The 26,933-nt window shown below is 56.4% G+C and overlaps 1 protein-coding gene across 3 annotated transcripts in view; it reads left to right on the top strand.

Annotated features, from left to right (window-relative positions):
- Positions 1-22,096, top strand: part of ITPKB (inositol-trisphosphate 3-kinase B) — a 104,774-nt gene extending 82,678 nt beyond the window's left edge. For 2 of the 3 annotated variants that reach the window (XM_017526446.2, XM_017526447.2), the window contains exons 3-8: positions 6,708-6,807; positions 8,094-8,307; positions 13,266-13,470; positions 15,694-15,795; positions 17,787-17,858; positions 18,892-19,107. In XM_017526446.2, coding sequence (XP_017381935.1) covers positions 6,708-6,807; positions 8,094-8,307; positions 13,266-13,470; positions 15,694-15,795; positions 17,787-17,858; positions 18,892-19,107 — 909 coding nt within the window. Of the gene's footprint in view, positions 1-6,707; positions 6,808-8,093; positions 8,308-13,265; positions 13,471-15,693; positions 15,796-17,786; positions 17,859-18,891 lie in introns of all 3 variants that reach the window. The other variant, XM_037737765.1, reaches the window with a different exon arrangement.
- The last annotated feature ends 4,837 nt before the right edge of the window (positions 22,097-26,933 follow it).

The raw sequence follows: 26,933 nt of genomic DNA, 5'->3' as shown, positions 1-26,933 counted from the left end.
CCTGCGGCCTTGAACCCTCCCCTGACCCAGGATTGAGGAGCCTCTGGTCATTGGCCATGAGCCTGCCAGAGAAGCCTGCAGGCCTGGGGTCACCTGCTGTTTCCCAGGCGGGGGCCATTTCCTCCGCAGGAGGCAGGGCCCATTTCCTGGCTGAGCAGTCGCAGGGCCTGAGAAGGGCCACGAACTTGGTGAAGCTTTACCTTCCCCGTCGTGACATTCTTACTGAGCTTTGGACAGGGGCCCCTCACTTTCATTTCGCATGTTATGCAGCTAATTCTGACAAGAGCTAAAGCATTTTGTAAGGGGGGTGGCCAGAGGCCCACACATTCTCACAGCCTAGAGTAGGGGAGACCTGTGTCCCTCCTTCCCCTCCCTCCTCTGCCCTCTCCTCTCCCTCTCCTCCTCCCCTCCTCCTCCTCTTCCTTCTCTTCCCTCTCTTCCTCCTCCTCATGTCTCCTCTTCTACCCTCCTCCTGCTCTTCTTCCTCCTCCCTCCTTTTCCTCCTCCCTCCTCTTCCTCCCTCCTCCCTCCTCTTCTTCCTCCCTCCTCCCTCCTCTTCTTCCTCCCTCCTCCCTCCTCTTCTTCCTCCTCTTCTTCCTCCCTCCTCCCTCCTCTTCTTCCTCCTCTTCTTCCTCCCTCCTCCCTCCTCTTCTTCCTCCTCTTCTTCCTCCCTCCTCCCTCCTTTTCCTCCTCCCTCCTCTTCCTCCCTCCTCCCTCCTCTTCTTCCTCCTCTTCTTCCTCCCTCCTCCCTCCTTTTCCTCCTCCCTCCTCTTCCTCCCTCCTCCCTCCTCTTCTTCCTCCTCTTCTTCCTCCCTCCTCCCTCCTCTTCCTTCTCCCCCTCTTCACTCTCCTCCTCTTCTCTTCCTCCTGTTCCTCCTCCCCCCGCCCTCAGCAGTCCTTTTTCCCCTGCCTTATGAATGACAAAGGCTAGACCTGGAGGTTGTGCCCCTTTGCCCTTTGATTTGTTGAAGGCAGTGTTTCCCTGCAGCCTGACTGAGAGCGCCTGATGGGGAGGATGGGGAGGATGGTGTCCCCCAGCAACCATTAGCGTTATGGGAGACTTGGAACTTGATCCAGAAAAACACTCAGAATCAGAGACCCTGCCCAGGCAGCCCTACTGGCTCGGGCACCTCCAAGGATGGGCCAGAGGTGGGGGGGAGGAACCGCTTGCCCAGGAAGGCCCCACTCGCACCTGGCACAGAATGCTGAGTCTGTTTTACCGCTCTGTGTGTGGAGCCGGAGGAGCTCATTCTGCGTAGGCCTTGCCTCCAGGGAGCACACTCCCATCTGCTCTTCAGACCAGGAACTTCTGGGAAAAGGGAAAGAGGAAAAGGGAGACAGGAGTGGCATGCCCTGAGCTTCCCAGGGGCGAGGGCTTCCAACTCCCAGGTGACGTGGGCAGTGAGTCGGAGCCTGGGCCAGGCCTCTCTGCTGCGGGGAGTGCGGCTGCCGCTCCCCAAGCTCCCTTCACCTCCGACCTCCGTCTCCTCCAGCGCGAAAAGGGTTAGGGTTTTGTTGTCAGATGTTTTCCCTCCCACTACAAATCTCTCTCCACATTCTCTGAATATTTTGGCTCCTTCAAGTCAGGTGCAAGGGGACAAGACCACACAGAGGTCTCCAGGCCTCTCTGAATATTAAAGAATCACTCCCGCTTCTCTCTCCACCATCCTTCCCTCACCCTGGTCTGTCTATTTTTTGATCCATTCCTTCCAAATTCCTCTGAGAAAACTGAAGCTCTGTCTTTCCCTGTGCTTCTGGAGTTTAGCACAAGACTCTTAACAGAGGGAGGTCCAGGCTGCAGCAGGCAGGGGTGACAAATGTCAGCAGAAGGCACTGCCTGCCCTGCCTGCAGAGGAGCAATGAAGCCAAGCCCAGTCCGGTGCTCCTTTAACCCGGGATGCAGCCACCCAGGGAGTGCTCCCCAGTTCACATCCAAGCCTGTGAAGCCGGGGGTTACCCAAAAGACCTCATGCCTGACCTCAGTGGGTTTAGCCACCCCGCCCAGAATCAAAGTAAAAGCTGTGTGTCTCCAGCCTCAGAGTGCAGGTGCCCTTGACCTGCCACGGGGCACCCCAGCATCCTGGTGCTTTCCTTTCCACCAAAGTGCCCCCAAGAACATCACAAGGGCAGAATCCCAACCACAGAGTCTAGAAGTGTCTGGCTGCTCTGATCTGACACGTGGGAGAGCTTAAACCTTGTGTCATCTGACAGCTGCACCGGAGGTGGCACCTGAGCAGCCCCAGAGATGGATGTATCTGGGTTTTGGTGGCAGCTTTAGGGGCACTAGAGGCCCTGGGCTCCTCTGCTAAAGGAGCAGCGAGAAAACTCTCCCAGGCTGGCACCCTGGCTGCCCAGGGGACCCGACTTGCCCAGTCTTCTGCCTTCTTTCCCTTCATCCTGCTGTCTCCATGCTGAAAAGGCACTGGGGGGTGGGCCCTCGCTCTCTGATAGGCATGGAAAAAACCGGCCGGAGGCTCCCCATGTGCAGGGTACCTACTGGCAGGGCATAGAATCGGATGACTTTGGGGAAGTAACTTGCTCTTTGATCTGTAAAATGGAGAAAACACTCCTAACTGGAACACAGGAACAAGGCCATAATGCACTAGCCCAGGGCCTGTCACAGAGCGTCAGCCCCATCAGTGGTAACGGGTGTGAGTGCGCACACCATGCCTTGGTGCTGGGGCGCGTCTGCAGAAATGGGCCCTTCCGTCTCCCTGAGAGAGAACAAAAGCAGTGCCGGCCAGCAGCAAGTCCCCCTGCACTGCGGTACTCAGTCCGCTCAGGGAGAACCCCGGCACATCCACCGGCTAGGCCGGCCCCACGTCTGCGTGTGAGGAAGTAAGGGTCACAGCAGAGGGGGCCGCAGTCAGCTGGCCACCTGCCCTGGGCCCACCAAGGAGCAGCCCACAGCCCTGGGAGGCCAGCAGGGACCTGCCACACATAGGGAGCTTTGGGAGCGCTCTGGAAGGGTCCACAAGGGATGCCCTGATTCCCCTGAGGTGACACAGGAGCAGGCAGCCAGCTCTGCCCTGGGCGGGGGTCCAGGCACCCTTTGCCACACTGCGTTCAAGACATTTGAAGGTTGCCTTTGTATTTCCTAGAGCTCGGCTTGAGAGGCTGGGGCCTGGGGCGGGATCTGATTTCAGACAGAGAAGAGACAGAAGCTCCCTTGAGCTCTCACTCTTAAATATTTCCCCAGAGGAGGGTCGCAGTGGGGGGGGATAAACCCCTCTGGGTAGGATTCTTCTGGATTATCCTCCTTTCTTGTCTTGTTGCCTGTCTTAGCTGGGGAACGAGGACTGGCGCTCCTGGAAAGCGGCGTGTGCCTGGAGTGGGTTTCGTTCCTGAGGCAGCTGCTGTGGTCTCCCCAGCCATCACAAGGGCATTGATTCTCTGGAATCTCCTCCCATCTTTTAGTTTATCTCTGCTCCTAGGGGCTGGGCTGGGGTAGCTGGGGTCACCCTGCAGCCTTCCTTCCCCTGACCTGGACCTGGAAAGGGCTTTTTCTGTTTATTGCTTGGCAGTGACACGAGGCACTGCCTGGGTGCTGCTATTTAAAAACCACAGGGAAACCCCATGTGCTGCTACTGGCAGAGAGAAAAGAGGGCTCTCATGCAAGTGCATGGCATTCTCACAAGTGGAATGCTCCACGGCCCTCATCCAGGCAGGGTAGCCTTGGGATGGGGGACTCTCAGGGCTGTGGCCATGTGGGAACCATTTTCATGGTGAAGAAACGGAGGAGGTGTGGCAGAGGGGAGCCAAGCACAAGGTGCCCGGCTGTGCCAGAGCTTAGCGCTGCGAGAGGCTTGTGGATACCGGGAACTGTCAGAAGACCCTCCTTTCTGGGCCCTGGGTCTTCAGCCTCTGGGAGAAGTCCAAGAACTAGAAGTTTCTTAGCTTCAAACGGCCTTGCAGAAGCTAAACCACACTGTCCTGCCCAGCATCTGTTCACCTCCCTGGGTCACAGGCCCCCTGCTCACTGTGTCTGGTGGGTCTCCAGGGAGCTGCACCCCAGCAGGGCGGGCCTGACCCTGCCCCAGGCTCCGAGGTCTTCATTGCTCAGAACCTAAGCAGCAGCCCCACCTGGCACCAGACTGACCATTCATGGAGTAACTTAAGAGACACCTGGGCCCCCTCCTTGAACACAGAGGGCTAAAGACCCCTCCACAGACACCCCCGTACCCACATCTGACAGCTTTCTCTCCTGGGAGAACGGGAATCTATGTGTTTGTTACTCTCATTTTATAAACAAGAAAATGGGGCCCCAAACAGGACTAGGAACTTGTCCAATATCAGTCACTGAGAAGGAAAAGGGGAGCCAGGACTCGGGCCCAGGTTGGCCTGCCTCCCTGCCCCATGGTCCCCAGGTTCAGGCCTCCCTGCCCCGCAGCCACAGCCAGCCCCGCCTGCTCACCAGGCCCCTCTGCCTGCAGCCCCCATACCAGCAGGTCTGGTTCCCAACTGGTCCAGGTCCCAGCCCCAGGCCTTTGTCCTCACACCCCTGCTGCCAGCTGAGTCATCTCTTTCTCACTGTTGAGTCTGGCCCCCAACTGTCTCTGGTGGGTGCAGTCTCCATAAGCTCCCCACTTTCCGGCAGTGAGCCGTCTCTGCATGCCCCCTCCAGGGTCCTGGGACCCTTCCTCCAGGGGTGCTCATTTGCCTTCGCCTGTATGTGTAAAATATGAACTGGCACCCTGCAGCTGGGAGAGTGGCCTCTCTAGTCGTCCTTGGAGGGGCCATTGCTGCTGGGATGAGGGAAGGTCACTTTCCAGGGCCCTAGAGTGTCCATCCGTCCAAGGAGGCTGGTTTACCAGCGGTCTGTCCCTTCCTGGACACAGGAAACTGAGGCCCCCAGAAGGGCTGTGAAGCAGTGCGATGTGGGTTCTCCCCTGATGGGGACGTGGCATGGGATGGGGCGAGCCCTGGATGGAGACCACTCTGGTCTCCCCTCCTCCCACACCACCCCCGAAGCCTGTCAGCTCCTGTCCTCTCTGAGCTCTGCTGCGGGAATGTGACCCGCAGGTGGTGACCAGCTGTGCACGTTCCCTCTGGACCCACCTTAATGGCTTCCCCGTGAGCGGGGGCATCCTCACGAGCCGCTGCTGGGCTCATCTTGTGTAATGAGGTTTTTCCATTGTTGCTCTCATGCATTGTGTACCCTGATTGTTTATACAGCCTTCTGGGTGCTTAGATGAGAAATGCCTCCACTGCCTTTAGCCTTCTTTGGCGATCTCCATCAGAAGGATCTGGGAAAAACACGCTTCTCAGTAAAGCCTCGGCCGTTTTGTCACATGGCCTCGTGGGGCACTGCCCTCTCTTAAGAATAGAATTTGTCTTGGCGGTGGGGTGAGGGTTTCTGGGACGGGGATAAAAATTACCAGGTTTAGGAAGGAAGAATTCCTCTCCTTAAATAGATTTTAACTTGAAAACCTGATGACAGAAGCAGCTGAGTCTCAGCAAAGAGAGAAAAAACAAAAGAGGCTGATTTCACCTTGACTTCACCTAGGGGACCTAGTAGCCGCCACTGTCCCCTGAGGGCTGCAGCTGGGCACTTCGGGGCAAGGAGTGGGAACCTCATCTCCAGTGTGTCCCCCTGTCAGGCAGGACCACCCTCGTCTCCTCTGCCAGCCTCATGGCTTCTGCTCTCGTAGTTCTGCTGGTGTGGGATCCACTCTCTCAGGAACTCAGAATGCTTTGCATTAAGGCTCTCATAGCTCCCTTCAGGGCCGGTGTGTTTTGGGGACACTTGATCTTTATCTCCATAGCTTGTTCTTACTGAAGTTCACTGAAGGATATTGTTTTCTAAAAAAAATATATTTTTTTTTCTGGGAAAGAAAAGAATTTTGTTTATTTTTAAATAGTTGTATAGATAATGTTTAAATCCCAGCTTTACCGTTTACCTCTTTGAAGCACAGGCTCCACCAGATGGAAATAGAAAGAATTGACTTGCATGCTCATTGAGAAAATAAAATAAGGTGCTCAACATACCTTAATTCTCCTTTCTGCCCCAAACGGCCTGTTCTCCCCAAACACATACATGTGCGCGCACACACGTGCACACACATATGCGCACATGCGCATACACTCATGCACACATACGCGCGCACATGCTTGCACACACTTGCACATATGTGCGCGCACACATGCACACATGTGCACACATTCATGCACACATATGCACACGTGCACACACTCATGCACACACACATGCACACCGCCAGCCCTGGCTGTTTTCACTGAAGAAACCTCCTGAGAGGGAGGAGCGTGGTGCAGAGGAGAGAGCTGCTCCCTCCTGTGTGACCTGAAGCCATCGGTGCAGGTTCTGTTCTGAGGAATTCCTTTAAAGTCTCTCTTCAAACCACCCGCAGGCAAGAGGTGCCTCTATTGCCGCCGCATCTACAAATGGAATGTGAACTAACGTGGTGCGGCTGGGTGGTAGTGTCCTCTCCAGCCTTCCTTGGAGGGGTTGTTGCTCTTGGGACGAGGGGAGGTCCCCTGAGCATTTTGCTCAGGCTGTTGTTAAATGGGTAAAGCCACCTCCCACCATATGCCACATAGATGGTGGTGGCGGCAAGGTCCTCGGAGCCCACCAAGGGCCCTCCGCATCCTGTGGCCACAGGCAATGAGGGCCCTTGCTTTGAATTCGTCTTAACCGGAAATCAGTGGTTGTCTTTCTAATGTAGAGCTTTTTGTTTGCTTATTTCTAGAGCAAATCATGGAGGAAAATAAAAAACATGGTGCACTGGTCTCCCTTTGTCATGTCCTTCAAGAAGAAGTACCCCTGGATCCAGCTGGCGGGACACGCAGGTAGACGCAGCTCTCCTGGACGTCCCAGCAGGATGCTCAGCCCTCTGGGAGGCGCCCGGCAACTCTGGGAGGGGAGAGCCCGGCCCTGGACGCCGTGCTCCTGGATCAAAGCTCCAGCGCGGGTTCCCTCCGAGAGACTTTCTAGTCTGAAATCGCAGCCGCGTTTGCAGGCTTCGGCCTTAACAATACCTTGTAAATGCCATAGACAACCAACCTCTCTGGAGTCTGTGTCACCCCCTTCTGCCAAAACATGAATCCTCCCCTCCTTCTGGCTCTTCCAGTCTCTCTTCCAATTGTGCTCAATAAGACAGATGAAGCCATCAATCTTTATAGCATACCTGCCATTTGTCACCCTGGACACAGAGGCAAAGCTAACCCTTTCATTGAACACCCACTGTGTGCCTGAATCGCCATGGTCCTGGGGGTTGCAGTGTTAATGGAGATGTAGTGTCTGCCCCGAGAGCCTGCCGGTGGTGGAAGATGCGGCCAAGTCACCCCATAGCCGCAGGGCAGTGTGCAGTGCTGGGTGGGAGGTGGCCAGAAGCTGAGTGCAGGCAGTGCTGGGGAGGGAGGACATCTGGAGCCAAGGCCCCAGAGCCATCCAGCCCATACATGGGGCCTCTGGACGCACTGTCATCTGGAGACATTTCAGGGGGCTACCTGCGGACTTGGCCTTCGTGACTTCACCAGCCTGTGGGTCCTTTTGGGCCAGCACAGGGTCCAGCATTTCTCTTACCTCCTGGACCACATTGGCCCAGCCCAAGGCACATGATGGACAGCTGTGTGAATGCTTAGCTGGGTCTGGCTCAGAAGTGCTGCCCAGGTGGGCCGGGCCGTAGACCCCCACTTCTCAGCCTGTGCAGCTCGCCATCCTGGCTCTGAATCCTGTCCTATCAGGGTTTCTCTACTGAGGCCAGGAGATGCCTTGGTTGCTGAGAAGCAGGGTTGATGAAGGAGGCTGAGATTGAAGGTAGCAACACTACGGAGGGGCTAGGTCTTGTTGCCTCAGTCTCTCACCTAGCTCTGTCCCCCTACAGCAGGGAACACTGGTGAGGAGGAGTCTGGGCTCAAGGAAGCTGGGGAACCAGCCCAGAATTACAGTCAGTGAGTGGGGGCTGGGTCTTGAACCCACCGCCCTTAAGGTGCTCAGTCCACACCAGAACATAGGCACATCTTCAGCCCCAGGCTTAGCCATCCCCAGGGAGGCCCAGGCCCTGTGCCAGGGAGGGCGCCTCTGCCAACCGCCTGCAGCCAGAGACCAAGGGCCTTCTGCACTTGCTCTGCAGGGAGTTTCAAGGCGGCGGCCAACGGCAGGATCCTGAAGAAGCACTGTGAGTCCGAGCAGCGCTGCCTGGACCGGCTGATGGCAGATGTGCTGAGGCCCTTCGTGCCTGCCTATCATGGGGATGTGGTGAAGGACGGGGAGCGCTACAACCAGATGGATGACCTGCTGGCCGACTTTGACTCGCCCTGTGTGATGGACTGCAAGATGGGCATCAGGTGAGCCAGGCAAGCCACACGGCAGGTGCACAGCACAGCACTCAGGGCTTCCAGGAGGCCTCACAGGTGCAAGGGCAGGCTGAGGAGGCTGTTTGACCAATTAGAGCCTCCTCATCCCCAGGCATCTCCCATTATGTGCAGAGGGTGCAGGGACCTAGGCTTTGCCCATCATGGCCCCTTTCCTTCAGTGAGCAGAAGCCAGGGGCTGGCAGATTCAGAAGAGGGGCCCTGGCTGGGTTCTGAGCCCTTAGAGAGGGAAGAGAGAGCTGCCCTTGGTTCAGGTGGGATCGTCGGGGGTGGGGAGAGCACCAGGTAGGGACGTAGCAGGATGGTGACTTCCTGCTATGTGAGTTGCCGAGGGAGATGGGAATCGAGGTCTTTCCATCTCCCCAGCCCTTGTGAATGGGAAGAGTGGCTAGTGGAACATGTTGGCTTACCAAAAAAGACCTGCGCCTGCCTCCGAGCAGGAGGAAGCCTCTGACGGAGCTCAAGAAGCCCCCATGGCAGGGCGCTGCAGGGGCCTGAGGTGGGCGCGGAGTGGTCACTGGTCCTGTGTGCAGGACTGGCTCCCACCCCCAGGTTCCTGATGGGGGCTCGGGCTCAGGCTCACTGACACCTGCCCAGGGGATAAGCCTGGAGAGGACTCCAGGGAAGAGGAGAAAGGAAGAGTGGGCATGAGGAGGCTGGGCAGAGAGCAGACGGGGATGCCTGAGGCTGGCCGCCCTGATCTTGGGCTTGGTTTTGGCCTTGGGTTTTCTCATGACCTCTCAAACTGCAGCCTTTCCACCCCAAGTCATCTGCAGCACGGCTTCTTCTCCCTGGTGCGGGTTTGGTGAGCCTCCCGAAGGCCATCAGTCCACACGGCGTCCAGCATGCAGGGTTCAGGCTGTGGGGCTAGCCCTGGCTGCAGCGCCCAGGCTGGACGGCCAGAAGCTGGGCCCCTCCGTGTTGCCTTGCAGGGCTCGCTGGGGGGCCAGGCACAGAGACACAGCTCAGAGCAGAAGGCTGTGTCCGCTGTGAATGGTTTAACCGGTTTATTTCTCACAAGAGGAGACTGGGAAAGATGGGTGTAAGAGAAAGAGAGAGAGACGGGGAGACCAGGAGAGAAGTGGGCTAAGCCAGCCAGTTTTTCTTTCCTTCCTTCTCTCTCCTCCTGGGAGTTCTGTCCTAAGATCGGACCCTGCCCCTGCCTGTTGTGTTCTCTCGACCTTGCCCGCAGGGAAGGCTGGGAGGATGGAGAAGCACAGCCCAGCTCTGTTCTTGCGCCGTCTGTGGCTGCCTCCCTCCCACCAGCCAAGGTCCTTACTATCTCTAACTCACAGGGACCTGGGGTAGGGCAGGGAGGAGGCAGAGATGCCCCCAGCCAGCCCGAGGCCATTGCTTTTCCCGAGTCTGATTTCTGTCCCAGGATGGTATCCCCTGGCGCACCAGAATGTGTCCCCTCAGGGGAGGCCCGGCCCTTCCTTCCAACCCAGACGGCAGCAGGCCTGCCTGCCAGCAGGGGAGCAGGCACAGGTCACAGACAACCACATGGAGAGTAATCCAACTGCTGTCCACTCAGATCTGGCCAAAAAATACTCGCTGTGTGAAGAACATCTGGCTGGGCATTTCTGGAAGCTGGCTGTTTCAAGGACACAGCCAGCCAAATGCAGGGCCAGGCTGCCCCAGAACCTGCCTGCTCCTGCTGGGACAGGAGCCCCACCCCTGCCTCAGGGCTGCCCCCACACAGCCCCTTGACTCCTGCAGCTTCTCTCTGCACCCTATCGCTCTCAGGAGAGACCTAGAGTGACCAAGCCTGGAGCACATGTAACCCCATCTTGGTGGGCAGGGGAGCAGAATGAGAGACGGGTATGTGTGGAAGGGAAGAGGGAGGTCTCCCCAGAACCAGGGTGCACCCAGCCCGGTCTTTTCTGCACACAATCCTTCTTGTTCCGAGGGCTGCGCCCGCTGCTTCCATTATTTATCCCATTGCATTCTCACTGCCATTCTGGGAGATGGGTCATGTTCCAGTGTGAGCAGGAGGATTCTGTCACCCAGAGGTTCCATGGCTCATCGGGGTCACCCAGCCAGGCAGCAGCTTGGTACAGTTCTGCACCAGGCTTGCCTGACTGCAAATCAGGCCCCCAGCTGCAGCCCAGCCCTTCCCAAGGGGGCTGTATGGGACTCAGCATCCATGGTGTTTACCAGGTGTGCCGAGCTAGCTCCTTCCGGGCCGTGGACTGTGACCTTCTCCCAAGTGCGTTCATCCAGAACGCTTGGCCACAGAGCCTATCCCAAGACTGGCTGCCCATGGTCACCTCCAGAGTGTGGCCTGTTCATGACAGAGGGAGGAGGCTGGAGCCGAGAGTTATCTCAAACGCTGAGTCCCAGGGCAAAAGGGGTTGAGACATGTCACAGAGAAAGGGAAGAGCTGGTCACCAAACAGCACTGGCTCTGGCGGGGGCACAGGGGTGATACTAAGGAGAATGTGGTGCAGTTGCTGGTAGTGTCTGCACCTCGGAGCTTCTTGGGATCCTGGCTCCCATGGACACGTGCTCAGTGGCTCTGGGGCATGCTCTGAGGTGTGTGACTTGTCCTGGAGAGTCAGCACTGTCTTCCTGACATCGGGACTAGCAGCCTGGGGACTGCAGACGAGAGCCTGTCCCTAGCACCTCTGCCCTTTAGGAGCTCTGGGTGGCTTTTGCCCGCCTCCTGTTGACTCTCCAGGCTGGCCTTTCTCAGAGGAGCACTTCCTCCACCCCGCCTTGATCTCCTCCTCCCCCAGCGTCCTGTGAGTGGGCGAGCAGGTCTCTGCTTCCTTGCAGGGCTTGGAGCTTTGACTTTGCCTCGGGCAGGCAGAGGAGTGTGGGGAGGTGCTCAGCCTCACCTCCCTGTGGGCCTCCTGTGCCACCATCCAGCTGGCAGCCCCTGTAGGCATCTCCCCCCAGCCCCTTTCCTCTCCTGGGCAGTGAGTGACCGCCCACTTTGAGCCGTGGGGGCCCTGTTTGGAGAAAGGCCATGTGAAAAGGGATTTGACATTGAGGTCTGCTTCCTGTTTAAGGAGTTACTGAGAGCTTTTTGCAGAAGCGCAGCTAGCCACCCACCCACCGTGCGGGCCCTACAGCACACTCTGAAGTCCCTTGCCCAGCCTGGCTGCCCCTTTTCTCCACGGTACACACACACATGCACACACAGCCGCTGCCTCGGTACTCTGGTCCCCACTGACCTGGCTCTGCATGTGAAGGGTGTGCTGTGTGCATGTCCGGCATGCGTGCACCTGTGTGTGTGCAGTGGTGCACCGGAGTACATGTGTATGTGCATGCGTGTGCATGAGCACGTGTGTGTGTGCACACAAGGGCCCAAACCCAGAGGTACTGACGTCCCCCACCAGCCCTCATCACCTCCCGGAAGGTCCTAACGAGCCAGGCCTAGGTTCATACCCAAGGATTTATTTTTTTCTTCTCTTTTCTTTCAGTGCAAATTTCAATTAATACAGTGGTTTCTGAGAGCCTGTCATTTTTAAGATGCTATGATTTTTGTTTAGTCTGTTCTGGGTCCCAAACCAGCAACTTGGAGAAGGCGTGGTGGGCAGTGTCAGAGCAAGGCCGGGAGACAGATGCGGGAGAGTGGAGGGCAGGTGGGCGGGGCCTCTGTGGGCAGCTCCCGCCCACACAGGGCAAAGGGGAGAACACTTCCCCATCCTGCCACTGACACTGCTGATTTCTGCCTCCTCAAGGGCTGCGGGCAGCCTCTGAGCCTGTTGTGTAGGGAGGCTGGGGCTTTAAAAGGAGAGCAGGAGAGAGGGGTGGGATGATTCACCCGCCTCTGGTCTGCAGAAGGTAGAAGCACAGAAGTGTGTGCTGTGCGTGTGTTGGGGGTGTGTATCCCAGCAGCTCATGGCCAGCGGTTCAGCCTGGGCTGCTCAAGTCCCCTGCGGTCCCTGGCCCTGTTACCTCCTGTCTAGCTGGTCCTCGCCAGTTCAGCTGGAGCTGCTGGTGTGGAGGCCGGAGCCATGAGGCAATTGAGTTGGAAGCACTTACTCAGGCGCTTGGGGCTCGGGGCCCAGGTATGAGGAGACCTGGTGTTGATGGGGCGGGGGGTGCCAGGCATGTCTCCGGGTTGAGGAGCCCCCTACCTTCCCCCCTCCCCCATTACGGACTTCTCCATCCACACTGGGGCCCCTTCTGAGGCCACCTTCCGACCTCAACTTTGTGCTCCAGGTTTCTCCTCTTTGGAAAGAGCCAGGGACATTGATGGGCAGGCTCAGCCTTCAGGCTGCCTGAGAACAACGGAGATAGATGGGGGCTTGAGGAGGGCAGAATGGCTTCTCCCACCAAGGCAGGTTCCGGCTTTGGAAGCCCTGGCTTTACGGAAGGGCCCAGGCAGCCAAAGGGGGTATAGTGGGCCCTGAGCAGACCCTGCCTTGCCCCCAGTCCCCTCTCTCAGCTCCACCATAGCAGCAGGAGCAGGATAAGCCCCCAGCTGCCCTGCCTCCATCTTCCTTCTTCTGCCGGTTCCTGTGGGGTCTCCCCAGGAGGAGCTCCTTGGGCTTTGTGAGGCTGTCCGACGGGCTTGGAGTGAAGGCCTTTTGATTCAGCGAGGCCACCTGTTTTCTCTTGGATCAAGAGCCTGTCCCAGGCTGGGTGGTGGTGCACACCTGTAACCCCAGCACTTTGGGAGGCCGAGGTGTGAGGATCGTTTGAGGCTAGAAGTTTGAGACTAACCTGGGCAACATAGTGAGACTCCCCTATCTACTAAAAAAATTGTTTTTAAAAAAAGGGAAAAAAATCAGAGCCAGCCCCAGCTGGAGCAGAGTGTGCCACCCCCTTGGAAGGACGTGCCTTGACTCGGGGTGCTAAGCTGACCGCGGCCGTTGGGCAAGGCACACCCTGAACCTTCATCCATCAGGAGGGAGAGGAGCTGCTGCTGAGCCCTACCCCAGCCCGCAGCCCTCATGTCACCTCCCCCCCCCCATTCAGGACCTACCTGGAGGAGGAGCTCACGAAGGCCCGGAAGAAGCCCAGCCTGCGGAAGGACATGTACCAGAAGATGATCGAGGTGGACCCCGAGGCCCCCACCGAGGAGGAGAAAGCACAGCGCGCTGTGACCAAGCCGCGGTACATGCAGTGGCGGGAGACCATCAGCTCCACCGCCACCCTGGGGTTCAGGATCGAGGGAATCAAGGTGAGGCTGGCGAGGTGCGGCGGCCTCCACATGCTGGAGTGAGGGTGGCCTCGGGCCCCACCCTTGCCCACCTCAGGGGCCTGGCTACTCTCAGGGCCCTTTGGAAGCTGTCAGCTTCTCCAGCCACAGGCTGAGAGTGTGGGAGGCCACCTCACTCTGCAGACATCAGCCTGTCCTCGGTCTGAGATACAGGCGGGGTGGCTGTGTAGGGGGCTCGGGCTCGGAGCAGAGCGGCTTCTATCCCTGCCAGCTGTCAGCCCTCTGCCGAGGACTCTCCACTTAGCCCAGACGGTGCCTGGCACCGAGAGCCAGGCGAGAGCCGCCTGCTGGACGTCCATAGGGGAGCTGGTTCGTTCTGCTCCAGCTGCACACCGGGACTGGCAGACAATCCGGGGATGGGAGGAGCACGCTGGCGGCCTTTGATGTTGGAGCCAGGGTCCCTCCGAAACCGCATTCTCTCCTCTTTGCTCTTCGATCTCCTTTTTTTTCTTTGAAAGTTCAAAATATTTATTGGAACAGAAATAGCAGTATAAGCCCCAAAGAAACGACATGACAAACTTTGTAAGTAAAATGTAATTTTCCCCTAATTGATATATTTGTGTGTGTGGTTTACAAAATGACGGCTCTGTCCCTTCTGTCCCTTTGTGCCCGTGTGTATCCTGCAGAAAAGTTCTTAGCTCTGGCTATGGACACACACAAACTTCCTATGCCTAATTATGTTCAAATGTTTATTTACTTTCCCCAGAACAAATTGGGGGATTGGCCCTGTCTGGATTGCCGACTATCTGGATTGATCACGGCACTGCCTGCACTGACCGCCCTGTCCCTGGGCCCCTGCGTACATTCTTGCTGTTAAATTTACTAGAGCAGGGCTTTGGGGTGCGGGCCCCTCAGGGTCTCAGACAGCTGTCCTTCTGGAGCAGGTGGCAGTTCCTGTGCGGTTGTCGGGTCTCCTATTCTCTGTCCAGTCGCCTGTGTCGTTTGTGGTGTCCAGCCTGGAGTCAGGTTGGCAGCCGATGGTCCTGACGGGAGGTTCCCTCAGCCTCTTTTCAGATGGCATTTACACATACGCTTCCGCGGTTGCCGATGGTTCGCTGCCCACGCCGGCATGTGGGGCAAGTTTCTACCTTTCCGTGGGACAGCTGCTTTGCGAGCTCTGGACTGAGAAAGACATTTGCCCCCTTCTTTGTCTTTCTTGCATCCAGCTCTGAGACTGGATGAAAATTCTGTGCCCCTCCTCCTTCTCTTAACATTCACTTTCTTTTCTTTATTTCTCCGAAACAATCCACTTTCCCTTCACCTCTCCCTCTCAAGCAGGATGTGCTCCTGGTCTCTGTCTATTGTCCAGCAGTCGGAACAGCCGACAGCCTGTCTTCCCGCTCCGAGAGGAGCCAGCTGTCTTCACCATCACCTGCCTGCCTCGGCGTCAGCCGAGAGGCTCTGCCTGGGGTGTGCCTTCCTCAGTCCTGCCAGACCTGGGGAAGGCAGCCACAGTGGGGACACTGCTGAAGCGGTCTCCAGCCTGAGGGCAGGCACAGCTCACTGCTGGGACTCCTGGGGGGCACTCCTTCCCATCCTTTGTCCCTAAAGAACAGATTTCCTCATAGGTCAGCAAAGCCCCCCAGGTGGGCCCAGGGCAGCCTGAGCAGAGACAGTGCCCGGGCCAGGAAAATGGAATGGGGTGAGGAGGGAGCAGAGGCGGGCAGGGCTGCGTCGGATCCTGGCTTTTGGAAAACCTGAAAGAAGAGACTAGATTATAATGAAGGAAGTCGAGCTGAGCTCGGGGCGGGAGCGCTTCTCTCCTGCCTGTGCTGGCGAAGGTGCCTCTGGAGGACAGGGACCCGCCGACCCCGGAGCAGGAAGTCGAGGCCGACCCTCTCTCTCTCCCTGCTGTTGCTCTCAGGACCGGCCAGCCCCCCGCCATGCTCCTCCATCCTCAGCCCAGATGCCCCTCATACCTCCGGGCTGTTCCCACCACTGTCCACTCTGCTAGGGATGCCAGTGCCACCCTCTGTGTTCTCCTGTGTCTGCGCCCAGGGTGACTCCCCTCTACTGTGCACGCCGCCTCCCTGCCCCCTACCTGGACACCTGGGTGCCTCTGCTGGCCCTGCCCCGGGTCTGGAGGGGGCTGGCCTGCTCTGTGGCGTTGGGTGGATGAGAACAGTCTCTGCCCGAGGGTCCCTGCTGACCCCTTCCTGGGTGGGGTGTCATTCTGTTTCTCAGAAAGAAGATGGCACCGTGAACCGGGACTTCAAGAAGACCAAAACGCGGGAGCAGGTCACCGAGGCCTTCAGAGAGTTCACTAAAGGAAACCACAACATCTTGGTGAGTCTGGTGCCTCTGGAGAGGGTCTCTCCAGCCAGCCAGGGAGGGACAACTGAGTCTGCTCTGGAGGTGCCTGCGGGGAGGACAAGGCACCGCCAGGGACAGCGCACCTCAGCCCGTTTGTAGGGCTCTGTGGAGAGGCCGCTGGCAGAGACTTTTGTGGCTCTCTCACTCTGCCCTTTCAAAAGTCGAGGGCACGCCAGGCACAGTGGCTCACACCTGTAATCTCAGCACTTTGGGAGGCTGAGGCAGGCAGATTACCTGAGGTCAGGAGTTCGAGACCATCCTAGCCAACATAGTGAAATCCCACCTCTACTAAAAACACAAAAATTAGCCGAACATGGTGGCATATACTTGGAATTCCAGCTGCTTGGGAGATTGAGGCAGGAGAATCGCTTTACCTGGGAGGCAGAGGTTGTAGTTAGCTGAGATCGCACGACTGCTCTCCAGCTTGGGCAGCAAGAGTGAAACTCTGTCTCAAAAAATAAAAATAAAAATAAAAAGTCAAGGGCACTGAAGCTTGTGCCCAGGAAGGTTTCTATCCACCCTGGTGCCAAACCTCTGCTTGGAAGGTGAAGAGGAAGGCAATGTGCTTGTCCCTGACATGCGCCGGGTAGGTGGGGAAGTGCGGTGGACACTCACAAACTCTCCCTTAGCCATCAGCCTCACGGCTCCAGAGAGCAGTTTCCACCCGCTGAGAGAGAGAGAACTGCTGGGTTTCCACAGGTCCTGCCGCCTGCCAGGTGTTATGGCAAGAGCGCAGCACATCCTCACAGCAGCCCTCTGGGGTGGGTAGACCTGCTCGTCCCCATCTTGTGTGCCCGGGGTCACACTGCCCCCTGCCAGCCAGAGCTGGCCAACTGTCTCCAAGTCCGGGGGTGTGGCTCATACAAGTTCATGACAAACTGATGTCTTGTGTGTTGGCAGACTGGATAGATGCTCTGCCCACTGGGACCAGAGTGCTGACCCTCCCTGCTGAGTTAGGGAGTGTGGTGCCACGGCGCCCCAAGTGCACCGCTCCCTGGGACAGTCAGAGATCCAGGCACATCTGGGACATGGGCCCTGGAGGCCCCGTGAGAGGCACCTTCTGAACAGGCCACAGCAGCTGCAGAGCAAGTAGGGATGGACCAGGCAGCCTTTTCTGCAAGGAGATCAGTACCGGCTGGAGCTGGGAAACCTCCCTTTTTGAGCTGGGGAGGGTTGCCTGGGCACCTGGCAAGCTCTGAGGCTGCAGGCATGGGGGATGCACCTGATCTTCTGTATCCCATGCCCTCCATTCCTGAGTCCCCCTCAAGGAGGGTCTCAGCCCCTGAGCAGGGGCACCACGGAACATGCCTCCTGGGCCTGGGACGGAGAGGGGTTTGTTCCTGCTACTGCACTCTCCAGGGAGCCAGTCGGCTGGCTCTGCCGGCTGTCACTGCTTTCCAGCAGGCATCGAGGAACTCTGTGTATTTGTGTCTGATGAGCTTCCCAAGGCAGCCTGGGGGGTGAGACCCACAGAGCTGGCTTCTGGGGAGCACGGGGTACCCCCAAGGCCAGCAGAGAGCTTGACACGAGTTTATAGGGCCCCACGGAGAGGCCACTGGCAGAGATATTTGTGGTTCTCCTCTTTGTCTGTCCTTTGAAAAGTCAAGGTCATTGACATTTATGCTGAGAAAGACGCCGTGGCAGCCCTGCTCTCAGGAAGCTGCCTCTAGATGTCCGGCATTCAGGGTCAGCGGCACTCCCAGGAGGACCCACTAGAGGCCGAGGGGCTGCTCTGGAGCTGCACCTCCTGCTCCTGGATGAAGGGTGGCGGGAGAAGGGCGGGAGCCGAGCCCAGCCGCACCGCCGCCTCTGGGCTGCAGTTTCTTTGCTGTAGATAAAGAGGTTGAAACAGCCATCAGGGGTAAGGGCACTGCCACTTCTGCAGTGACTCTAATGAGCTAAATGGGCTAAAATACACCCTTCCCCACACAGTGTTGAAAATCTGTTCATCTTTCTGTTCTCAGATTGCCTATCGGGACCGGCTGAAGGCCATTCGAACCACTCTAGAAGTTTCTCCCTTCTTCAAGTGCCATGAGGTAGATGCTGGGTTTTTGCCCTCTTGAGCAGAGAGCTGCACATGCTGGCAGGCCTTCTTCTTCCAGAAGCCTGGGTGGTCGGCCGTTTTTAGGGTGGAGCAGCCAGAGGCAGGCCATCAGGGACTAGCCCCCTTTGTCTTAATGCTCCCTGGGGTGACCACACAGGCTGTCCTGCCTGGGAGCCCTGGCTATTGCCCCCTTTCTCCTCCCTCGTCCCTCCAGTTCCAGAGTCTTGTCCATGCTGGGCGGTGGTGGCAGGATTTCTATCCCCCAAACCCCGTGGTCTCATGGCAGAAGCTCTCTGAGGTGCCAGAGTAGCTGGGCACCCCCGACCACCAGCTACATCTTCAGATGAGACCCTGAGGAGGGCAGGCATGTCTTCAGGTGCCACTCGGGCACAACTGGAACCCCTCACCTGCTCCCACCTCTGCAGATGTCGGTTGGCAGGGGCAGCAGGCAGCAGGCGGGGAACTGAGACACCTGAGAGAGGCTCTGGGAGGCTTCAGCAGGTTCCCTGGAGGGGGAGTCTAGGTCCCTAGCCACATGACACATTCACACACACACTCACAGATCACACACTCATCAACCCTACACCACACACATTCACACACATTCACAGATGACTCAACCCTACACCACACACATTCACACACATTCACAGATGACTCAACCTTACACCACACACGTTCACACACACATTCACAGATGACACAATCATCAATCCTACATCATGGAGAGGAAGGAAAAGGAAGGGAAGGGGAGGGGAGGGCAGGGGAGCAGGCCAGAGTCAGGGGGTGAAGGGGTGCCTGCTGCTGCCCACACAGAAGGGTGGTCACCGATCCCAGAACCCCATACCCTCTGCCCCAGCATGGCCACTCTTGGGCGGGCTCTGCTGCCTGTCTGAGAATGGGGATTGGAATTACAGTCTCCGGGCTGCCTGGCCTGAGCGAGCCTCCCCCTGGGTTACCCAGGCCACAGAGGGGAGGGCAGGGCAGGGGCTCCAGCTCACCCTTCACCCCCCTGTTCCCCTCAGGTCATTGGCAGCTCCCTCCTCTTCATCCACGACAAGAAGGAACAGGCCAAAGTGTGGATGATTGACTTTGGGAAAACCACGCCCCTCCCCGAGGGCCAGACCCTGCAGCACGACGTGCCCTGGCAGGAGGGGAACCGGGAGGATGGCTACCTCTCTGGGCTGAACAACCTCATCGACATCCTGACCGAAATGTCCCAGGATGCCCCCCTCGCCTGAGCAGCCTGCGCCCTCCCTCCCTCGCCTGAGCGGCCCGCGCCCTCCCTGGCCCCCACCTGGGCCTCCTTTCCTCCCCCTGTGCTTCCTTTCTTGTTCCTGACTTTTCCTTCACTTCCACCTGGGCTCAATCCCAGAACTGACCCTCTCGAGCTGCACTACAAGACACTTTGTAGAAGAGGAGAGTTTTAGTCATTTTCCTAACTTCAGGGTTTGGAGGTAGCATTTGCACTTCTCTTTGTAGAGAGGGTCACCTACTAGAAGAGAAATGCCCAGTCTGAGAGGTGGATCAGGTGTAGAGCTGGAGGGGGTCCCTGGCTGCTGAGGGGACCCTACCAGATGAACCCTGCCTCTGGGAGTCCCCTAGGAAGCGGTGGCCTGGGCCGACCACCTGCAGACGCCTGCTGCCCCCTGGAGGCCAGTGCTGTTAGAGCGCTGCCAAGCACAGCCTTGTTTCTGCCAGGGCTTCCCCAACCGAGAGCCCAGGGGGCCGGCTGGGTCCCTGGTGCCTGCCTGGGAAGCAGGGCTTTCTGGTAGTTGGGGCAAAAAAACCATTGGGGAGCCACATGTTGACTGTGAGCGAAGTGCCTTCCTATTAGCAGCCCAAGGGATGCCTTGGTGGCCTCCCTGGGGCTGCTCAGGCAAGGCCCCCCCACCCATCTGGTAAGGAAACTGCTGGCTCCAGGCCAGACCCAGCAGCCAGGAGAAGGCTGAAGCCAGCTTGGCTGTGTTCTGTGACCGAGGCCTTCCCAGAGGAGGGAAGCAGAGGCTGTGCTCTTCCATTTGGAATCGCAGTCCGAGTTGAGAAGATACACTATGCCATGCTGAGCTCCAGGGGTGCTACCAGGGAAGGCGGGACCTACAGTCTCTGGGCCCTGGCCCCAGGGAGGGACATGCTTTTCTTGACCCTCATCTACCTGGTGCTAGTTGGTCAACCCTGCCTGCATACATGGGCTTCTGTCATGAGGCCCAGAGTCCCTTGCGGATACAGAGACGGGAAGAGCGCAGCCTGCAGCAGGCAGGAAGGAGGCAGGCGTCTGGCTTCCAGAGATTCGCGTGGCCCCCGGCATCGCTGCCTCTGAAATAAGTCTGACTGCCTGAAGGGCTTAGATGGCTGCTTCTCCGGTGTCGTGTGGGCATCTGCAGGGTATGCGGTGGATGCCAGGGCATGCTCGAGGCATCTCTTCCTGAAGTCTCTGCGTTTCAGGATTCGTGGAGAACCTATTTAAGCCCAATTTTAACTGAAAGCCAGTGATTTTGTTATTGAGGGGAATGTAAAATGTGTATGACCTCCTAAGAACAAAACCCCCAGCTCTGTGGAGCTGTGACCCCGGGCTCCTCGGGGCTTGCCACCCGATCCTTTGCCATCAGAGATACAGGAGCTGGGAGAGGCCGGGAGCAGGGACACAGTGGGAGACAGTGTGGACCCCGGTGTGTGTCTTTGGAGGAGCCACTGCCCACCCCGCCACCCTGGGGTCTCTGGGGGAACTGCCAACCTGCCCACGGACTACATTTCCCCTTTTGTGCTGGAAGTGTGAGTGACACTTGGTGGGGGAGGAGAGTGGGACGCATGAGGATGTATAAGTACAGATTTCAAAAAAGGAAATCACTTAAGCTTCCTGGCTCTTGTTGGAAACAGTGGTGAGCTCCTGTGTGGGCCGACTTGCTAAAGGTCACACCGCCCGGTGGAGCACGAGAGACCTCGTGACAGCATGTGATCTGGAAGGCAGGCAGGCTGGGGGCGTCAGGGAGCCAAAGTCAGCTTGGGGTCTCTGAAGCTCTAGTGACTTTTGGGCTAGAAGGGACCCCAGTGGACTGTGTTTCAGCCATTTGCAGGGCAGGGACATCAATTCAGACGTAAAGATTCTATGACTATGGACTGGCCAAAAGTTATCCTCATTCCATCTGTGAAAGAAGTTTGCTAAAGCAAATTCACGATATGAATGAAAATTACAGGGGACTTGTTTTAAGAGAACAAAACGTTCCAAGCACTTTAGGCAGACACCCGTTGTTTGCAAACAATGTGCTAATATGCAAATGACGTGCTTATTAAAGGGGGCCTGTGGGGCCTCTTATTGGCAGTACTTTGCTTCGGGTTACGTTAAACATGTGAAAGTAGTATCAAATAGCATCACTGTAGGGTTGTTCTGTTACTTACGGTTTTTGTTTCGTTCTGGGTTTTGTTTTTTGGCTTTTTGTTTGTATTTAGCTTGCTAGTTCTCCTCTTCCGCACCTACTCTGCCTCTGCCACCCACTTCCCTGCCATCCGGCCCTTCCCCTTGTCTCAGTGGGATAGATGGATCCTGGAATGGCCAGAACTCCTGCCCTGGCAGCCTGGAAGACCGTGCCTGCCCAGCCCTCATCCCCGCAGGGACTCCTTGGGTCCTGGCAGCTCAGGTGCCAGCAGGCAGGACAAGCTGCATGTACCTGTGCCCAGGTGAGTGGGCACTGGACCCTCTTGCCCTGTCCTCCCAGGGCCTCCCGGGAGTTCTTGGCTTCCAGCACTGCTTAGCATTTTTGGAAGGTTCCCTTGTTTTTCCCAGGCTTGCCTTTAGTGTCATGTAAGACATTTTTAAGTTATATTTATTTTGTTGGGTTTTAAAATTGCACAGAACACTAAGACCGAAAGGCTGGACTCTTGCTTCTCCGTGAAAGCTTTGCCTTTGTTTTGAACTTCTTTCCCACTTGGTGGAAAGAGCCCAGAAGCAGGCCTGGGCCCGTCAGATGGACTCTTTCCTCCTCCAGTTGCATTTAGCTTTGAGCTTCTCTGCATCCGTCCACCCCGTGTGTATATAACCCAGCTGCTGGCTCTGGGGTGTGCACCCTGTCAGTGCCTTTTGTTCTGGAGGAGAAGACCCCCCCAGAGAGGCTCTCTTCCTCTTCTTCACCCCTCTCCCCACGGGACCTTGTAGAAAACTGAGCTGTTACAAACCCCCTGCACAGTGCCTGTCAAACAGATGCAAACCTTCCTGAATAAAGCCTTGGAGACCAGCACTGTCTGTGGTGTGATCCTTCTGGCTGCCAGCCCTCGAGACCTGACTGAGGGGCAGGCTGGGGGGTCTGAGGAAGCTAGAGGACCCACACGGGGGCTGTTAGGAGAGTGGGTATCAGATTGGGTAACATTTTAAGTGGTAAAGAATATAAACCACTCTTTGAGGTGAGTCTTTTCAACTCTTATGAAACTTTGAAATAGTAGCTCAGAGACTAGAGCATCAACCAGAAGCACTGCCCCCAAGTGGGAAGCAGGGGTCTCTGTGCAGCAATTGCTTCTGGAGCCTTACTCTATGCTAGACTGGGGCTGAACATGCCATTTGGAGTTGCTGTTTTACCCAGATCAACTTCCTGAACAAAGATTTATAGCCTCTGTTTTACAGATGAGGAAACTGAGGTTTAGATCAAGCAACTTGACTTAAGTGGAGAGCAGGGAATCTAGAATGTGTCTGGATTCAAAACCAATTCTGTCGTCCTCCTAACCTGGGGGATGTCTGGAGGGCAGAGAGCCTGTCTTATCTTTGTCCCAAAGCCCAGGCTCTAAGCCCCTGACTTGGCTTGGCACACAGTAGCAGCCCAGGGAGGGTCCAGAGAGCTAGTTCATGGCTGCTTGGCTGGGGCAGCCAGAGATGACCCTTGGGAGCGAAGCCCTCCCACACATCACGGCTTCACCATTGGCTACCACGCACTTCCCCTCAGGCCGCTCCCTAGCTCCGGATCTCTGGGGGCTTCATTTGCAGAACTCAGAATTCTTTATTTGGAGGTAAGCGTCCTTCCTTTTTCTCCTTTCCTTTTTTTCCTTCCTTCCTTCTTCCTTCCTTCCTTCCTCTTCCCCTCCCTCCCTCCTTTTCTCTTTCTCCTTCCTTCCATCCCTTCCTCCTTCCTTCCTTCTTTTTCTTTCTTCTTTCTTTCCTCTCTCTCTCTCTCTCTCTTTCTTTCTTTGTTTTTTAACAGAGTCTTCCTCTGTTGCCCAAGCTGGAGTACAGTGGCATGATCACAGCTCGCTACAGCCTCCACCTCCTGGGCTCATGTGACCCTCCCACCTCAGCCCCCTGAGTAGCTGGGACCACAGGCTCGCACCACCACACCAAGCTAATTTTTTTGTATTTTTGTAGAGATGGGATTTCACCATGTTGCCTAAGCTGGCCTCAAACTCCTGGCCTCAAGCAGTCCTCCCACATCAGCCTCCCAAAGTGCCAGGATTACAGGTGTGAGCCAGTGTGCCCGGCTGCATCCTTTATCATCACTTTGAGAAGTGATAGGCTGGGAGTACAGACGATGAAAGCCACAAGGCCCTTGCACCTGCTGTCCCCAGGTTGACCTGCAGTGACTGCTCCCTTCAGACTTTTGTGCCTTCACTTGTATTGTTGGTGGTGCCACAGTAACCAGCTCTGCAGGTTCCAAGCAACGTCCAGCCATGGAGCCCTTTATTGCCCTCAGACGGTGGTCCATCCACTGCAGAATTCCACCCTGCGGTCTGCTTTCTAAGGAGACCAGCTGTCAGTTTGTGTCCTTGCAAACCTAGATGGTCAGTCACCAGTTGCTTTCCAGGACCACTGCTGGCACCAGCTGCCTTAGCCTGGGACCCCTAGAAACAGGTCATCGCAGCCAGTGCTTGGCAGCAAGTGTGACTGACTTCTTAGTCTCACAGGATGTTTTCCTGGATGAACTGCCGTGTCTGGGGACAGTCCTCCTGGGGGCGGCAGGGATAGAAATATCTGTGCCAGCTCCGGCTGGCTCTGTCTCGCACTGGTTAGTCTTCCTGGAGGGTGTGCTTTCTGGGGTGACACCGCCAGCCTCTCCAGTAACCACGGGGCCCCCGGGCCTGTGCACAGGTGCCACATCCCCTTAGTGTATCCATGTGGTGGTGGCGGCATTGGCAATGTGGCTCCAAGACCCCAGACACCGTTCCAGCCATGGCTAGGTGGCTGCAGGCTGGCCCGCTGTGTAAACCAAGTTTGGACAGGACCTTTCCAGCAAACACCAGCAGGGCAGCGTCCGTCCAGACCCCAGCCCCTGCCAGTCCTCTCTGCCACTTGTCTGTCTTTGGCTGAGGGCTTCACCCTTTTACTCGATTGGGCAGGAGGCTGAGGTCACATGGGACTGGCCCCCAATTCCGGCCTGGGGAGGGAAGCTGAGAATGAAGGAGCTGCAGGGGCACTGCAGTCTGTTGGCCAGGGGTGCTCAGCGGCTCTGCACCAGGCCTCCCAGAACAACGCTCCTCTAACCAGTCTGAGAACTGGCGATTAGGGAAAGACCCTGGGAGAGGCACCGAGAGATGCCTGCTTCTAAGCAGCTGTGGGCCGGGTCAGCCCTGTGACCCCTCCTCCCACATCTGCTAGGGCACCACAGTCGCTGGGAGGTCTTCATTGAGGTCCAGACAGTCGCTTGTGTTAACATGGTGATTCTTCACCTTCCGGGCCACATACCCCTTAGATAATTTAGAGGAAGCTGTAAACCTCTTCAGAAAAATGCCCATATGCATATACACAAATGATATGTAAATTCAGGGGCCCACGGACACCCCCCACTGCAAAGCCCATTGGTAAATGCCCAAATGGTGTATGGGCCATGGCTTGTAATAAATCTGCCCAGTGAAACACCATGTACTTCCCCTGCTCCCCCTAGTATGTGACATCTCGGTGCATCAGAGACCTGCCTGGCCCCGGCCCCTTCTTTTCCACTCCCTTAACGGTCCAGCCTTCTGAACAGGTGTCACCTTAGAAATATGGCCCACCCGATGTCCTGACTAGCCTATTGACAGCGCCTGACCTGCAGCTGCTTTACTACTATAACAGCAGAGCGGAGCCGTGTCGTTGTCACAGAGACTGCGCGGCTGCAGAGCCTAAAATACTTACTATCTGGCTCTATACAGAGAAAGCTTGCCAACTCCTGCCTGAGAGTGATGGCAACCAGTAGCAATTAAGAATTGCTTTGTGCCAGGCACCACACCAGGTGATTAAGGCTAAGTAGTTGAATCCTTATAAAAAATTCTATGAGATGAGCTTCGTCGACCCCGTTTTGTATGTAAGAAAGCAGAGGCACGGGGAAGACGTATAACTCATCTAAGGTCACACAGCTGGTAGGCAACAGACGCAGGCTTTGAAACAAAGTTCGAAATCTTTCCGTGACTCTGCACCCTATTCCTGAGTAGTCCAGGAGGTCTCCCCAGCAACAGGGTTTGCCCGGCACCTGGCACTATCCTGGAATTACTGGGACAGACATTGTCAGGCTGAGTCCTAGGTTGGGGAGCTATAAACCCGGCCAGGCCCTGCGGGGTATGGACAGCTGAGCTGCAGCAATCCCTGGAGCTAGCCCCCAAGGTCAACTGGCAGGCCCTGCTCTCCAGCAGGACTGGGAGAGGTGGGGTGGGGTGAGGATATGGTTTGGCTCTGTGTCCCCACCCCAATCTCATCTCAAATTGTAATCACCACATGTCAAGGGAGGGACCTGGTGGAAGGTGATTGGATCATAGGTGTGGTTTCCCCTGTGCTGTTCTCATGATAATAAGTGAGTTCCCCCAAGTTCTGATGGTTTGAAAGTGTCTGGCAGTTCCCCCTCGCTCTCTCCTGCCACCATGTAAGATGTGCCTTGCTTCCTCTTTGCCTTCTACCATGATTGTAAGTTTCCTGAGGCCTCCCCAGCCATGCAGAACTGTGAGTCAATGAAACCTTTTTTTCTTCATAAATTACCCAGTCTCAGGTAGTTCTTTATAGCAGTGTGAAATGGACTAATGCAGGCTGGGACCCTGGGTCTCTCTAAGGAGGCACTGTTTGTTCTGGGCTCTCTGTAACCCTTCAGGGAGCACAGCCTAGTCACCCCCAGCACCCCAGTTCTCTCTCCTGGCAGCAGACTGACTTCGCAGAACCAAGTGTACTCTTTAGCTCACAGGCTGGCCCATGCCCTCCCACAGAAACGCAGAATATGCATCCTAGTTCCCACAAACACCTTGAAACAGTGGGCGAGGCATTTTTCTTGCTGTTTTACTGTGACAGCTGTGGCCGGCTCTTGGCATTTCCAGTACCACACACGGGCCTGAGATGACAAATGCAACAGACGAGTGAGAAAGGGGATGGCAAATCAGGAGTGAGAAGATGGATTTCATGCTCTAGCAAGATGTGAGGGCTCGCAGGCATTTTTAAAACAAAAAAATAGCTAGTTGTTGTAATAATGACAACAATAATATAAGACGGGCCCAAAGTGCTGTCCCTGAATAGACACTTGTCTCAGTCTGCTTGGACTACCGTAACAACACAGCACATGCTGCCTAGCTTAACTGAAATGTATTTTCTCGCAGTTCTGGAGGGTGGAAAGTCCAAGCTCAAAGCCCGGCTGGTTCAGTTTCTAAGGAGGGCTCTCTTCCTGGCTCTCAGATAGCCACCTTCTCACTGTGTCCTCACACTGCAGAGAGCACACTCCTCTGCTTATAAGGCAACTAGTCCTGTTGGGTTAGGGCCTCACCCTCATGACCCATTCAACCTCTACCACCTCCTCACAGGCCTATATCCAAATCCACATGAGGAGTTAGAGCTTCAACATTTGAATGTGGGGTTGGGGGCAGACACAAACATTCGGTCCATAACACTGCATCTGTTGCTAGCTAACATCCTGGACGGTTTCTAACTTCCAACCTGTACCTTTTCAAACTTGTGAATGAGTAAAGCAGTTTTTTGGGAAAAAGTGCAATGCTAATTTCTGTGGCTTTCAAAGTGGCAACACGTGTTTGGGTTATTTTAAAAATAGCTTCTGCAAATTATGGACAAACAGTATCTGACAGAGGCAGTTTGCTGTCGACAGCAGCCCTGTTTTTATTTCAATGGAAAAAATGCCCCAATTTT

This window comes from Cebus imitator, unplaced genomic scaffold, assembly GCF_001604975.1.
Source record: "Cebus imitator isolate Cc_AM_T3 unplaced genomic scaffold, Cebus_imitator-1.0 Scaffold42, whole genome shotgun sequence".
NCBI lineage: Eukaryota > Metazoa > Chordata > Mammalia > Primates > Cebidae > Cebus > Cebus imitator.
The sequence above is the reverse complement of the archived record's forward strand: the minus strand, read 5'-3'. Positions and strand labels throughout refer to the sequence as shown.